A 17,002-nucleotide genomic window follows, 5' to 3' on the forward strand; every position below is an offset into this window, starting at 1 on the left:
TTTCAGTCTGTACGGTCGGGATTAGTGGAGCGGGTGCTGGTGCCCTAGACATGAACTGAATCGTATGGAGCCACAAATCCTCTTTACAGTCAGATGTGAAGGCACACCGCAGGGTTCACGCTCTGACACCCTTACTGCTCCCAGAATCCTTAGTTTACTAACAGCAAGTCTCTTTTCCTGTATGTTTAAATATATCAGTTCCTATAGGAGCTGAAGCAGTGCACTTCATGTGTACAAGGAGAAATACGCCCTGTGTGTGATCAGTGGCATGTGTGCGAGAAGGTTACACGAGGACATGATCTCCAGTGGTTGCGAGATTCCTCGCAGTACCGTTTCTGTCTGAACTTCAGCCGACACTTGGGTTCCTTTCTTGGGGCAGAGCACAAACGTGAGGATTTTATGTCTCTTGTGCCTTGCTGTCTGAGTCTCCATCAAGTGTTGTGGTATTTTTGAAGCTGAGTATATAGTTTGCTGATTTTAAGAGCAGATCCTGTTGTGATGTTCAGTCGTTCCCTGTGTGGCATGTGTGTGGTGCAGACAGCAGACCACACAGCTCACCTTCCTCCTCCTCTACCTCTGCCTGCTGTTCTCCTGCTTTTATGGTGCAGGCTTTATGGGTACTGGCTGAACATCAGAGTGGTAGTGGGAACGGCGCATGCTTGTCGAACAGGGTGGGCCACCAATGTAAGGCCCGTTTATATGTCCACATACACACACTATTAAACTACACTACCTTTCAAAAGTTTGAGCTCAGTTTTTTTTTGTTGTTGTTTTGGAGAGAGAGAAATTCTTTTATTTAGCAAGAATGTATTAAATAGCCCAAAAGTGACAGGAAATAAATGTAAATAAGTTACAATAGATTTCTATTTCAAATAAACAAGACCCTGAAAAAAACAGAATCAAGGTTTCCACAAAAATATTAAGCAGCACAGCTGTCTTCAACGTTGATAATTATAAGAAATGTTTCTTGCACACCAAATCTGCATATTAGAAAGATTTCTGAAGGATCATGTGACAGTATAGACTCAAATAATGCCTGGTGAAAATTTAGCTTTGCCATCACAAGAATAATTTACATTTTAAAATGTATTAAAATAACAGACATCCCTGAACTTTATAAATGGTATTGTAAACTAAGAGGATAAAAGCTTTTACACCAAGAGTACCTTTGTTAGCATAGCATTTTGACCACCTTCTGACTCTTTTTCTTTTTTCTTTTTTGTCTTTCTCTTTCAACAGGGAAACAAGAAACTCTGCCCACAATGCAACACCATCACGTCACCAGGGGACCTCAGGCGTGTGTATTTGTGAGCAAAACAGCCCGGATTCTTTCTCTCTTTTTTTTTTTTTGGTTTTGTTTTACTTTCGTTTCCATTTGCGCTAGTGTTTTTGGTTTCCCCACCGCCTGAGGGAGTGAAGTATCGTCCTGACCATGAGACGCTCGAGCAAAGACTCACACTGACTTTAAATGGGGACTGACTTCACAAGCATAGGACTAATGAGGACTGTGTAGACTCAGTTCTCTACTGTAATTGCTTGCGTGAAGAGCCTTCCCGTCTTCCCTCTTGTGTTGGTCCATGGTCCACCCTCTCCAAAGTCAGCTTGGTTCCTTGATGAGGAACGTGTTCTTCTCAGATGAAGGAAAGAGTATTCATTCTGCCCCTGCTGCTGCTGCTGCCACTTTCGCAACTTCTTCTCCAAGACCGCTGACGCCAACCCTACTGGAACATCAGCCTGATAAGAAGAGACTTTAAACGGACCACCCGAGGCTCTCCAGAACCCCTCGATCTCGATTCTTCATTGTGTTCTCGTTCACCCCAAATCATTACTTCTTTTGTGGTGTTCTAGTGATGTCAACCAAATTCAATGAATCAGTGCAAGCACATGTATAATAGTCTCTGTATGTTTACAGTGTTGTGAGTAAATGACATAGAGAACAAAACACTTGTATACACATGCACACACATGGACATACACACATGCATACAGAAGTATATATTGAATAAAAGTCCAGTTTTAGTTGGGGGCGGCTTGGGTCGGGAGGGAGGGGATATGTTTCAATCTTGGTGAATTAAAAAAAAAAAAGAAAAAAGAAAAGAAAACCCTCTGTATTTTTAAAGCAGATGTTGTTGTCTTGAAGTTGAAGTTGTATTTCATTGTACAGGAAGAAATTTAAGTAATAATAATAATAAACTACTCGAACTAGGACTTAAAAGATTTAGGTGTACATTTTTCATTGAAATATACAGTAAAAACTAGATTTAATTCTGAAACAAGGGAAAGTATCTTTCTTTTTCTTTGCTTTTTTCTAAGAAATGGAAAGATTTGCTTTTATTCACCCATGTTTTTCAGCGTTTTTTGACTTTAATGCTGAATGCTGTCTGTCTGTTACAAACAATTGAAATTACTGCTTATTCATTCCATTGAACATACAGTATTAAGACCCCTGACCGGTTGCATATTATCAATTTCTTCCCTCAAAAAAAGAGACTTTTCTGAAAACGTCAAACACTTAGGGTGGTTTCATTTATAAGTTACGTTCAGATTTCCTCTTAGAAGTTTTTTCCCCTCAAAGAAAGAGCTGGAAGAGTCAAGACTTGTTTCCCTGACTGGCCGACTGACTGACTGCTCACGTTTTCCCTTGGAGTGAGACCGTGTGCTTTATATTTGTACATCTATGTATTCTGTGATTTCTGTATTGATGTAAGAGCAAAAAAAGGAAGAAATGAAAGGTCATTGCTGATCCCAACACCACAATAAACAGTCAAATGTTGCATTTGTTATAACTTATTCCACTGTTCTTTAAATCTTCACCATAGCTGGGTCACAGTCAAGTACTGTAAAAACAGCTGTACCAATATCCTCAAGATTTACACTTAAAATCACTGTTTCCAGATGTAAAATACCTCTCTGCAACTATTTTGTAAAATACATGTAGTGAACAAGGATTAGGGTTGACTCTTTGTATTCTTCCTTTGCCGAACAATTCGTTCCTGCCCCAAAGATGACAGATTGCACAAGATGATTGTGTGATATGATTTGTGTCCTTGTATATTCTTGAAAATGGTACGTGTCTTTCCCGTTTGTAAGTTACATTTGACATCAATTAAATGACTGTAAATCTGAACTGGTCACCATGTGCTGGCTTCATTCACTGGTCTGCCTAGTGGAACTATACCAGTTTGAATACTCTAGAAGTGAAGCTGGTTATCATGTTACCACGTGCTCACATAGCTTTTGAAGTACACCAGTCAATATTTGTCCATTGAGTTTCAAGCAGCAAAACAACTTCCTAACGCATTGCAATTTTTGATATCGATGTGCATTACACTGCATCCGGTAGAGATAATAATGAGGTTTTGAGACTAACACATTGATTTCATATCTTCCCTGACACTAAGTGCATCAAATCGGGTCTTTTTTTGACCTAATTTTGGACCTTTTTGGAAAAAGGAAGCGTAAGTGTTCCATTCTGCCATCTACAGGCTTTACCCAGGTGATGTTTTACCTGAACAGTATCAAAGCATAAGCACCGCACACTTTAACGATAAAGACTGTAATTAAAATTTCATGAAATTACAAGATGTAATTAGGAAGTCGTCTACCTCCCTAGTAAAGCCTCTGATCCCGGGCCAAACTCTAGGTATATGTTGTATTGGAGCACCATGGAGCAAACAGTAGCAGGGTCCATAAGCATTTTCAGATGGCTGTAAAATTTTGATAGATATGTTGGAAAATCAGCAGGAGATTCTATTAAGTTCTTGTAGGCTAGCTCCAGCCTCTTGTTGGAAGTGTTTGTGGGTTCTTTTGAAAGGAACAAAACAAGCTTGGAAAAGCTGTAAGTAAACAGCAGTTATGTTGTTGCAGTTTATGGACTTAATTATGGTGCACATTCAAGTTAGGCCATTTTTATTCTGTGTAAGTCGTCTAAAGTTGCATTGGGGTTGCATTGTTAACTAAAGCTAAAATCATTAAAGTAGTTTTTGTTAACTAAAATAAAGCTCAAAATATAATTATTGGATACTTATATGAAATCTGAAATGTTGCCTTGGTAACTAAACTAATAGAATAAATACAAAAGTATTTAAGTAAAAAATACAAATAAAAACAAATCATGAAAGGAAATTTAATTTAAGTGAACTAAAAACAATCTTCACATAAACTATAAATTGTATATATAAACTATAAACTGAATATAGCATTTTTCAAGCCACAACATTTCTTTTTTCTCTTTGAAAAGATTTTTTCTTTTTCTCTCCCTTTTCCTCCAGCTTTAAATAACATTGTCTCTTTAAAACCTGAGTCATCGTGAGTCATCAAAACACACCGATTTTCTCCCAACTCTTTGCAGTTATTTAGGACTTTTAAGACTGTTTACGAGGTCACTCACCAAAAATGGGCATTTTTATATAATTGTGTTTGTTTTTGTCCGTTGAAGCCCAAAAGAGAACTCACTGCACCAGATGCCTGTGTTCAGAGAGCTGCCTCATATAGCCAGTACCGAGCTAAGTTCTCTTTTGCATCTTACTGTGCTTTAATATTTTATGTATCTGTTCTGGAATAATATTTTTCCTAATTTCTGTATTAGTTAAAAACTTTTAGTAAAAAATAAATGGTAACACTTTACAATGTGTCATTTGTTAACATTAGTTAATGTATTAACTAACATGAACAAACAATGAACAATGCATTTATTACACTATTTATTAATCTTTGTTCATGTTAGTTAATGAAAATACAGTTGTTCATTGTTTATTCATGTTAGTTCACAGTGCATTAACTAACGTTAACAAACACAACTTGTGATTTTAATAATGCATTAGTAAATACTGAAAATAACATTAACTAAGATTAATAAATGCTGTAGAAGTATTGTTCATTCTTAGTTCGTTTACTAATGTTGTTAATGAACCTTATTGTAAAGTGTTACCAAATAAATGAATTAAAAAAATAATATATAATACACTTTTATAAAAAAAAAAAAAAAAAAATTAGTTTTCTCTGAAATGTATTGAACTAGAAATTTGATTTTCTTTTAACTTGACTCGTTACATTTGATTAGTCTCTATTAGTTATTCTTTGGTAATAAATAGTATTAGAATAGTATCAGTATTAGTTAAAAACTTTTAGTTTGATAGCATGTTCATATAGTCTACTGTAACAGTAGCTATAATACTGTTATAAAAAATTATACCGTTTTCTCTGAACTATTGATCCTGTTCATAATGAGGCACCTGATATCTGGTTGATGTCTATGTTGTATCCTCAATATTGGTGACACCTTGTAGGGACAGGGATTTAATGGTTACCAGAGGTCAGAATGGGGTCCAGGCAGTAATGTGTCTCCTATGTAGTGGTGAAAGAATGTAACTGTGGTTGGATCATCTCACCTCCCTACCATCTAACCCAAGTCTTTACTTACTGTCAAAGGCTGTGTATTCCAGACAGCCACGCGATCCATAGAGTGCATTAGGCAGGCTGCGGGCTGGGCTCGGGTTACTGCCCACCCTGTGGCCTGAGTGGCGCTAGAACCAGGAAGAAGCCAGATGAGTGGAAGCAGATCTATAGAAATTGCTTTTGGAGGTCAAAGCCATCCCTGATGGGGAGTATAAAGTGTGGGGGCCATTATAGGCAGTTTACAAACATCTCCGCAGACCAATCAATAGGACAGGCCTTCTCTGCTGCGTTGGGTAATTCCTCGATCGCATTGGCTGTCTGTACCAATGGTAATTAACACCTTCATGTGGGAATTTTACCGTGTCTCCACCCCTTCAGTGTCCACTACTTCCTGGTTGAAGTGCTTGTACAACTCATTCAATTAGGAGCCTCTCCTCTCCTCAGCCTCTTTATAAGATCGATTCACTCAAGGTGCTTGACAGAGAAAAAAAAGGCTTTGGGTATTTTGTTATGCGCTGGAGTAGGAAATTGAGGAATGTTGAAATGTTTGGCCATCTGGCATATTTTTAAATTGCTCATCCAGGTTTAGTGCTGCAAAATAGCATCTCCAGAGTGCATTTAAACTGCATTGTCTTATTTTCAGGAAGCCAATATAATGAAAATTTACTGGTTGTGCATTAGTTCCACTTGACCATAAGTGGATAGAGACAGATTAAATTCCCTGTAACATAGACAACTGCTTTAAATCATAAAGTTATTTTTGCCAAACAGGGGTGGAATTTAAAAAATGTTTCCAAACTACTGTCTCTAAATAATGTCAATATATAGGAGATACTGGGGTTGAAAATTAGGTACATGGGATGAAATTACCACCATACATGATCACCTTCCAAAATGAATACTTTTATTCAGCAAAATCTGACCAGCATTAATCTGACCAAAATACAGTAACGACATTTATACAGTTTCAAAAGAATTGCATTTCAAAGAAATGCTGTTCTTTTGAACTTTCTATTGAAATATCATCTGAGAGGGTTGTGACAAGTCAAATTTACCCACAGAGATTAAACAAAATGAGATAATTGTGTAATTATGAAAAGTCTAATTATCAAAGTGACTAACACATTGTTTAACTGTTAGTGATTACTTTATGTATTTGTTCAGTAATATTTCCAACTTGTTTGCTGTTTCAGAATAATACTTTTCTTTTTTCATTTTAGGTTAAAAGCTAAAAGTTAAAAAGTTAAAAGTTTTTAGTTAAAAATAAAACAGTTACAGATGTTAGAGCAAAAAAAGTGTTACAACCATCCCCAGTCTTTCATATTCCAAAGCCTTATCTGCTCATTTGGCAGCACAGAAATTAAGGCACCCATTAAAACTTTTGGATGGTTATGTTATGGATGCACAAGTTGCACAACTTTCACAAGTTGCCTGGAGGAATTAGATGCTTGTGTTTGAAAGCTTTGTTCTCTAGCTAACGCTGTGGCTAAAGCCATACTGAATTGTTCTTATATTCACCAGTGCTTACAAGATTGCCTGGTGACATTATGAGGATTTAGCTCGTTTAATAACAAGGTGAGGTGAAATGGTTTGTGTGTTTGTGTAGGGGATTGTGCATGTATGTGCATGCTTGTGTGTGTGTGTGTTAGCACTGACAGGATTACCATAAACCTGCTCGCGTGAAAGATGAGATATTAAGACTCACTGCCGTTGACTCTTAATGGGCCAGCGTGGGAGTGTTGTTCCCCAGGCTCAGTAATCTCTCCCAAGACCTATTTATTACCAAAGAAAATCTTCTGTAGCATTCATATCCGCTACTTCCCTGAGATTACACATATCAATCACAAGAACAACGTATTACGACCCCTGCAACAAGATGCACCCATACTTGATGTATCCTCTGTCACCTGCCGGAGTGTTTACCAACTATGTCTGCCATGTTTGATTATGGCAGACTGCCACAAAAAAAAAAAAAAAGAAAGAAAGAAAGAAACGAGGCCTGACCTGCTGACCTAAAAAAAAAAAAAAAAAAAAAAAAAAAAACAGGCTGCCTGGCTTTGAGGGCCTGATCAGGTAAAATAGGCCACTAAAAGGAATTTATATTTTGTAAAACTGCAATGCTAAAAGTATCATAGGAAAAATTTAAGTATTCATATTTTAATCTCATCGTAAATCTCTATAGTAGCCTACATATAAAAAAAGCTTTTGAAAATGTCGTCAAAAAAAAAAAAAAAAAAAACACATAACAATGTCACATTCCAGAACTCTTTTAAAGATTTTTTTTAAATGAGAGATTTATTCCCAACATTTTTTAATACAAGCAGGCCTACTGTGTAGAAGACCATTTCAAATCCCTAAACGGCCTTCAGGTGTCTTGTAGTAAAACACACGCACCACATGAGGGCGCTAAGCACTGCTAAAGATTTTGGGAGAGACGAGCGGGTTCAAGGCAAAGGTAAACTTCATTTTGAGGGAGAACTTTTTTAATATCTTGAATCGTTTGGTTTCTCATTAGCAGAATAAATAGTCATTTATGCTGTATCCAAAGGCAATTCGACACAGTAGTCATGTGTGTGCGGCTGTTTTCTCAGTGTTTTTGTTGCATTTTGTTGTGTGAGGAGATCACACTTGTGTGATAGCAGTTCCCACGTGATTTTATCAACTCACCACAACGTTATTTAGCTTTATTTTGAGTCTCTCATGTCCACAGGAGGGTTTTGGTGTAACACGAGTGTTGTATGTTGTAGTATTTTGCATCACATATCAATGGTTGCAGCTTTTAAATCAAATAATTTAATTTAAAAAAATGAAGTAATTCTATTAAAATAAATAATAATCATTTTTAAAGTGCTATGTTATGTCAAAAAATAACCTGAGTTTATTGTCTTTCGTTATTTCAGTGAAAGCCTTGCTCAGTCATAAATAAATAAATCACTTATTTTCTATCTATTATCATAATTACTACACATTTCTTTTATATTTATTTATTTATTTATAGAAGTAGAGTAGCCTAAGTACATTGCGGCTTTATGTTTATACAGGTCAGAATTCAATTTAAGAGAAAATTCTAAATGAATTGCTGTTTGCAACCTATGTTACTCACATAATTTAATGTTCAAATTTAGTATAAGTTTGACAAAAATACTAAATGAAAGAGAACATAAGGCTTACAGTTATGATAAATTGCATACATATGCTTACACAACCAGAAAAATTAGACAACCGTTGTAGCATTTATTGATCGATTGGTTGTTGACCTAATTGACCTAATTCATAAATCCAAAACTGCCATGCTTAACCCAGTAGTAAAAATGTAATTAATAAAAAAATATGTACATAATCAATCAATAAATTTAACAGTACTATGAGTAGAAAACAACATAATGTAGATTAATAGAAATTATGTATTTTCCAAATAATGGTTTAGACATAATATCAGCTTTTCACAGTATAAATTGGGACTTCATACAAGAAACTATATCGATGCTTTTTTACATTTTAGCATGGGGGTCCCTCGTCCAAGCATGAACACATTTGGGGTTCCAATTTGACTTCGGAATTCATTATGGCTTTATTGGATTGTGAAAAGTGGATGTTATGTTCCATAATGTTAAAATGTTATTTTATTGAATAAACCATGCGGCCTAAGTGATGTCAGTGGAAAGGGAAAATTGTTATAAAATGCAAAAACATTTTCTCTGTGATACTGAAAAAGCATTGCACCCAGCTATCAGTAACCTCCCACATGGGCACGAGCAGTTGAAACTTTAGACCCCCAGCAGCCCCTCCGTCACCCACTCCACACACACCGCTCACACAAGAGAAGCCTTTGACTCTGCCGTTTCATCTGCCCCGCTCATCACCTTACCTTTCATCTTCCGTCTGCCCAGGGGGCAAACACTGGCCCTTTGTCTGCATGTCGGGGGGCTGGGGTGTAGGATGTGTGGCTCTGCTATTTCTGTGTCCCTTACAGTATCTGTCTGTCTGAGAGGCAGGTGAATGACAGGTCTGAGCGTGGCCTCACGTGAGCCTATAGTGCCACTCACAACAAGTCCTGCTAGATCAGACGTACAGTCAATTCAGTTTGCCAGAACATCAATATTGCTTCCCTTTAATCTGGTTTAACATAGTCTTGCGAAGGTGTTTGCGCAGTTTGTGTACTGTCTTAATACAGAAATATGTTAAAGCATCTGTTCTCCGAGGCTGTTTAAAGGCTTATAATAATGGCTTTGTTTGGTTTTCTCACTCTTTCAAGAACAGTACTTGTACTGTAGCCGTGGCTCATCACACTCCATTACTTTGTTTGTCTTAGCGAGGATGTGCTCCGCTAATTGTGTAATAATACCACTAACTGTGTGCGTTAAACTGTGTTATAATCCTGCGACTGGACTTTAGCGTGTTTAATGGGAAGAGCCTCTAATTAGGGGATTTTTACAATGCTTAACAAACGTTACACTTGTTGCCAAACAAACGCAGGCACAGTACATAGTTAATGTTGGCTTTGTTACGAGGAAACCGTGTACTGTACTGTATAGCATTATATATTGTGAGGTGTTCTTGGTGCTGTTAGGACACTGTAAACATGTTTAAGGAGTTTGAGATCTCATACAAATGATTCTATGAAGTACAGTACTTTGAGTATTTCTTTATTTAGAGATGTAAACGGATTGTTCATCCGCAAAAGCAAATTCTGTTGTCATTTATGGTTGTTTTAAACACTTTACTTTGAAACGCTAAAAAGGAATTGTTTTCCAGGACTGGAAAAGTTGGTTCTTTTCAATGATTCAATCAAACTGGTTCACAAATCAGACTGAATGATTCATAATCATTGATGGTTGGAAAGATCATGAATTCATGTTAATTCATTAATCAAAAAGTCTTGGAATCATGAAGAATGCTACCCTTTTCTATAAAATGAGAGCATGACCTGCTCCTTAAAAAAAATTAAAAAGTACCATAAAAATGGACCACATATACTGTTCAAAAGTTTAGGGTTAGTAAGGGTTTATGTATTTTTTTTTTTAATTGTAATTAAAAAAAAATAAATTAGGGAAATAATTTTACAACAGTTTTCAACTGATTTTTAAAGAATCATGTGACATTGACCGGAATTATAGCTGTTGAAAAATTAGCTTTGCCATCACAGTAATAAATTACATTTTAAAATACCTAAAAATAGAGAACAGTTATTATATATTGTAGTGATATTTCACAATATTACTGTTTTTATAAATTCAGCTTTGGTGAGTGTAACTTCTTGGTGACTTCTTACCATCCCCAAACTTTTCAACAGTAGTGTATGTAGTTCACCATCTGCCTAATGTTTTGATGCTATATATGCAGTGTGTTTGTGCAATGAACAAACATTATTTACTGAAAATCATCCCCTCCATGATATAAAGAAAGTCAAACAGGTATAGAACAATGTAAAAGGGTGAGTAAATGATGACTGAATGTTAAACCATCCCTTTCATTTGTAAGGGTTCTGCTGGTTAAAAACAAATTAAAACATGACCAAGTATTTTTAGTTTGGTCTTGGTTTGTAGAGACTGAAGAGATTCTGATTACCTTACTGACTCTTCTATACTTTCAACCCATTTCTAATCCTCGTGCCTCGACAGCTCTTGAAAAAGACAGGGAGAGAGCATGGGGCAACAGTTTGGGCTGGGCCGGACCCAGTAGTAAGATAAGGACAGAGGGATGTTGTCTTGTTCAGTCTGCTATCTCTGACAGCAGCGCCTTGATCCTTACAGTCAATATGGCGAGAGAGCAGGAGAATATTGACTCTGACTCATCCATCACTGCTGGGCAGACCATTGTTACCTGTGATACATGTCTGCCATCATGGATGTCTGACCTGCCAGCTTTCAGAGTGTGCTTATTCGCTCTAGTACATTCTATTTTATTTCATATGTAGCGTATAGTCATGCCATGGCTATTCTTTGGTTTGTTCTATACTTTTGTTCTCAGCGGTACATCTTTGAATCCACTAGAGGGCAGCAAATAAACACATTTTAGGCCATTTTTAAGGCCTGTTTCCCCTTTACAGTCTACTTATCTTGAATTATCTTGTTCAATCTCTGAGGAGATCTTTTTTTGTTGTGGTTGTTTTACATATGAATGCAATCCATATAGGTACTTGCGTAGAGCAGGAGAGGCATGCTGAAATGTGATTATGCTCCTTTTTACTCTCTTTCTTTCTCTTCTTGTCTTTCTATCATCCTCTCTGTCTTATAAAGAAAAGGTAGAGTATGATGGCCCGAGGCAGCCGTGACTCACCTGTGCAAACAGGGGGTTGGAAAGACTGGTTTTAAATCCGCCAAATCCACCGTATTCTGTAACTGACTGCCAGCTTTATTTTCTGCCTTAATTAACCAAATTTTAGTATTTAAGAACTTTGTCTGTGCCATTCATGATGCTAGACGTTCCTTCTTTTAATTGCAGACAGTTATCAGCTTTACAGAAGAGGAGGACAATTAATGTTTTCATTCACTAGGATTTAAAGTACAACTAGGGAGAGAGAAAACACCATTACAGGTTAGTATAATCCCTTTATGTTGGGACATAAAGACGTCATGTCATTCTGTTTCCCTTTTTTGTGGTCCACGTAACATCTCTCTCTTTACTGTGAATGTTAACATCCCAAGAGTGCAAATAAACCTTATCGCTCTTCCTAATAACTCCCAGTGTAAATATTGAAACCATTCTGAATATGAAAATGCTAGTGTGTTACTTTCTTAATCTACCAGGATGTTAGACCACAGACATGTTCTTCGTTTTCCCATGGCAAATATATAGTTTTTCTCTCTTCCCAGTACAGTAAAGCAAATTAGTCACTTTTCATCTGTATATAAGATATAAATATTGAGAATAATGAAAATGAGAAATGTTGCTTCAAATAAAGCTCAAGTACTAAAGCAACCACTGAAATTAAAATAAATTAAAGCTAAATTAAAATGGAAACTGAAAATATAAAAGTATAATAGTATATAAATAACCCTAAAATGACACTTCTGAATGCCCTCATGGCTATATTTGTACCAGAAAAACACAGTGGCACACAAGGATGATTATGCCAAATCAACAAACACCAGCTGGCATTCGTTCAAATGTGGCTTCTGCACGAGGATCTTTAAAGTCCTTCTATATCCTCTGTCAAAAAAAACAAAACTGCAGCCTGGCCCTCCCCCAGCCTGCCTGTGTGCACGGAGGATTTTGATGTGGTGTCAGACAATGGGCGATTTAGAGATTTCCTGTTTCGGAGTGTCGTATGATTTGTCCTCAGGCAGTGATGTTTAAGAAACCTTTTGTTGCAGAATAGGACCAGTGGAAACTATACTTCCCAAAGGTCCTTTATGTCACCTGTTGAATACTGGGATTGCGAGCCATTGTGCGGTGATTTACACAGGTAACGTTGGCTCCAGTGACCCCGGCTTGACATGCGCAGAGTTAACAGTGTATTTGATATGGCTGCCTTTTTGCTTTTACCAGACCTTTCAGTCAGGAGAGCAGGCTTTGTGGCGGACAATGCCTTTTGTTGGCGGGCACAAAGAAGAGGTTTCATACATCTATTCACGTTTCCACTGTGATTATGGCACATGGATGTATAATTTCATCAGAGAGGGACAAAAAGGCTGCAATCAAAAAAGAACATAGCTCTAAAAATCTTTTCAGTTGCCTACAGCGCTTATCCGCAGAGGTGATGTGTGTGATTTGGTGCAGGTGTGAGATGGATTATTATATTTTGGAGCTCTGGCATTCTGTTTACTTCCTACTTCCTGCATGTCAACTCCAGCGCTCTTGCATGAGTGCGTGAGACATGGCGACAAGTAAACAGGACTGACAGGGAGGATGTAGTTCATGTGCAATATGTTTTTGCATGTCCATGCTTGGAAATGCTTGTTCTCTGGGCTAAATGTTCAAGACCTAATAAGCATATGTGTGTGTGTGTGTGTGATGAAGTGCGTGTGTGGAGTAAGGGGGGATTGGGATGGGAAGCCAGAAAATGTGTGTGAACAAGAGAGAGGAGTGACAGAGAAAGAGAAGAAAGAGATCAGGACAAAAGAGAGAACTGGCTTATTGAGAGAACATCAAACGGCTCTCTTGAGGCTCTCCTCCTGCAGGACAGGTTTTGCTCATCTGCCACTTCCATTGAAAACAAGAAGAGCCAAAACCACATCCACAGCATTGTTCCTTTACTTTCTCTGCTCGACTTTTATCGTGGCATCTGTAAAAACAAAGATAAAGTTTATTGCTTCAGTGTACCATTTAAGTTAGCTTACACTTCTCAGTCATTTCCGTCCATGAGAGATGATGAATAAACAGATTATCTATATTGTGGATACAGATTCTGTTTAAACTGCTGAGATGGATCATTTACCTGAAAAAAAAAAAATAAATAATAATAATAATAATTCTGACATCATCTACACACCTTTATTGTTCAAAACCTGGAATATTGGTCTTGTTCTGTAAGAACGCAAAATAAGTAGTTTAGCGAGCTGTTCATTTCCATTTAACAAAAGTAAATGAGGACACGCAGATGGCGGTTAAGCTCCAAAAAAGCACCATGAAGCTATTTATATTCTATATTTCAAATCTTCTGAAGTTATATGACAGCTTTATTTTTGAAATGGACCAAAAGTTGTTATTCACTGAAAATCATACACAAAAATGGGGTTTGGTTTTATTTAATTTCAGGATTAACTATTCCACTTATAAGTTTGCATGTAAGATTTTTAAATGTTTTTGAAGTCTCTTATGCTGACGAAGGCTGAATTGATTTGGTCAGCAATACAGTAATAACAGTTACAGTTACTACAATTTAAAATAACAGTTTTAAAATGTAATGCATTCCTGAGATGGCAAAGCTGAATCATTCATAAATCTTTTATAAATGTCTTTATTGTCACTTTTGAGCAATTTAAAAGGGCTAGTTCACCCAAAAATTAAAATTGTCATCATTTACAAACCCTCGTGTCATTCTAAACCTGTATGACTTTCCCATTGACTTTGGTTACTAACATTCTTCAAAAAGTATTTTATTCAGTGTTTTATTTTGCTTATTATTTTTTAATACATATTAGCTGAATAAAATAACTAATTTCTTCAAAAAGAAGAAGAAAAAAAGAAGCAAATCTTGCTGACCCCAAACTTTTAAATGGCAGTGTACATTATGTGTACATTAATATCTTCAGGTCAGGGTTATGTATCTGTGACATGGGAGTTCTGTAATTGTCTGAGCATGGCTGGAGGCCTTTCAGACTTCCTTCTAGATTAGCCTTTCCTCTGTCTATAAATCCAACTAAGCCTTTTGCTCTTCAGAGACAAGATGATGAATCCAGCCCAGTAATTTGAACCCACTATGTCTGTAAATATGTTTCAGTCAAGACCCATGATCATGCCTTAAATGGGACATCTTCAACGCCTAGCGTGGAGCTGTCAAAAAGGAGCGTGAAAAACACTAGATAAGGATCAAATATGAGGGAACCAGGATTGGCACTTTCAGCATGCAGATACTTGTCAGAGGAAAAATGCTAAATCTCCTTGCTTGTAGGGGATCCTCTGAGAAGATACAAAATATTAAAGCACGCTGTTTTCTCTTTCACTCTCTTACAGTCTAATTCTACTTTTTTTGGATTCTGGCACCAAAACACAATAACAATGACTGTTTGCAAACATGTATCATTTGGCAGATGCTGTTATCCAAAGATTCTGCATATGAACTTTTTGGAAGTTCATGCATTCCTTAAGAATCATGACCTTAGTGATGCTGGTGCAGTGATGTACTTATTATTTAAGCTACAGGAATGTTTTCTTTGTTGCTCTGGTTTCTTGGAACTTAAAGCCCTGTTTTAAAATAATAATGATAAATAATTCAGACAATATAATACCTTGAAACTGTAACACCTGATGTATCACCAGAACTGGGTGTGTGAAACTTGTTCACCATTTTTTTTTAACACCAAGCGTGGATTCTGCTTATTGCATAACAGTATTATATAATAAGACTTGTCAAAGCAGTTAAAGTGTTTTTTTTAAAACCTCATAAGCTATTAAGAATGCAAATTGGTCACGTTGCCAAAGTGCAACAATAATGTAAGCACATGACTGGCTGTCATTAATAACTTGATGTATTCATAATAAATCTTGTAAATAAAACAAATTGTGGGATTTTATTTTTTATTTTTTATTTTTTTATTTTTTTATGGTTCTCCAGCTAATGTACTGTTATTTTTATTTCTTTGTTTGTAGTTGGTTTTATGCCAGAGGAAAACTGGGCGAAGGTGTCCATCAGGTTTATTTGTACTGTAACTATTGCTTGCAATAATTTTAATTTTCCTTACGGCCTGTCCTTGTTTTAGGCCTAGTTTCCAGGATTATTTACACACTCAAAAACATTCAGGCCTATATGAAAGATTTATGTATTTTATTCATTTAAGTTACAGTTTTAACATAAACAATTACCATGTTTATTTATCCAATCTACTTATTTAACCAGCCACATCTTCCACAGATCAGTGTGGAAGAACTTGACTTTCCAGCCCAGAGCCCTGACTTCGATCCAATTGCAAACGTTCACATAGAAACTCTTCAAAAACTCATGAAAAGCCTTTCTAGAACAGTGGAAGCTGTTATAGCTGTCCCAATACTTTTGTCCATATAGTGTATTTATACTTAAGGTTTAGACAGTTTCCTCTGTTTGATTGGACTATGAGAGCTTTTCATATCCATTGAACAAGTGATGTTCTCGGTGTTATGTAACACCTCAAAACACAAGACCAAGGAGATCACGTGACCCTTCCACAGCGATGCACATGTAGTCCTTCACTCTGCTCACTCTGCCAAATATTATATAATCCTGTCAGTAAATTTCGAACCACTCTATATTTAACCCATCATGAATACTTCAACAGTCAAAGACAATCGGAAAAGAGAGATTGAGCAATTGCCAATAAAGAAAAAATTCAAAGATTCCACCATCTCCAGAGAGGATCTCGAAGGTGCTATTGCTAACGGTATCAAGCTAGCCCTTAAACAGCAGAAAAGTACTTTGGATTCGGTTGTGGCCTCGACAGTAAGAGATGCGGTAGACTCTGTACTGACCCCAGCATTGCGTGACCTGCGTGCAGACATACAAGCGACCAACAATTCTGTTAAAGAGCTAAGAGAGGAGCTTGAGGGACTAGCTAGCGTGGCGAAGCAGACACGTGACCGGGTCGATTCCGTTCAAGAAGCTGCATGTGAGGATAGGAGGACAGTCACAAACTTAAGAAATCAGCTGGAGCAACTCACTGAGAAGATGATGGATATTGGAGATAGGAGTAGGAGAAATAATGTGCTACTGGTGGGGTTGCTGGAGGGGGCGGAGGGCTCCGACGCAGCTGGCTTCCTCAGAGCTAATCTTTCCAAGTGGATCCCTTCCCTGAAAGGCCGTGACATCGAGATTGACCGGGCCCATCGCGTGTATGACGGAAGGAAAAACTCGTACTCTCATCTTCTGTGTACTAAGATGGCATGGCAGATCGGCGATCCTGAAGGGTGCTCAGCAGGCATATCCGGTGAAATATACGCGGGACAATGTCATGCTACTATTTTTTCCCGA

At 37.1% G+C, this 17,002-nt stretch overlaps 2 protein-coding genes across 16 annotated transcripts in view; both read left to right on the forward strand.

The window, feature by feature from the left end:
- Positions 1-3,127, forward strand: part of rnf220a (ring finger protein 220a) — a 125,695-nt gene extending 122,568 nt beyond the window's left edge. For 9 of the 14 annotated variants that reach the window (XM_058796800.1, XM_058796837.1, XM_058796818.1 and 6 more), the window contains 2 exons: positions 1,240-1,307; positions 1,385-3,127. In XM_058796800.1, the coding sequence (XP_058652783.1) occupies positions 1,240-1,307; positions 1,385-1,409 (93 nt within the window). In that variant the 3' untranslated portion in view covers positions 1,410-3,127. Of the gene's footprint in view, positions 1-1,239 lie in introns of all 14 variants that reach the window. The other 5 variants (XM_058796790.1, XM_058796874.1, XM_058796865.1 and 2 more) reach the window with 1 other exon arrangement.
- Positions 3,128-7,818: 4,691 nt separating this feature from the next.
- Positions 7,819-17,002, forward strand: part of klf17 (Kruppel like factor 17) — a 58,749-nt gene continuing 49,565 nt past the window's right edge. Inside the window, exons 1-2 of one of the 2 annotated variants that reach the window (XM_058744881.1) lie at positions 7,836-7,852; positions 11,842-11,934. The gene's annotated coding sequence lies outside the window, so the exon portion shown is untranslated. Of the gene's footprint in view, positions 7,853-11,841; positions 11,935-17,002 lie in introns of both variants that reach the window. The other variant, XM_058744891.1, reaches the window with a different exon arrangement.

Source organism: Onychostoma macrolepis, chromosome 02 (assembly GCF_012432095.1).
Source record: "Onychostoma macrolepis isolate SWU-2019 chromosome 02, ASM1243209v1, whole genome shotgun sequence".
Taxonomy (NCBI): Eukaryota; Metazoa; Chordata; class Actinopteri; order Cypriniformes; family Cyprinidae; genus Onychostoma; species Onychostoma macrolepis.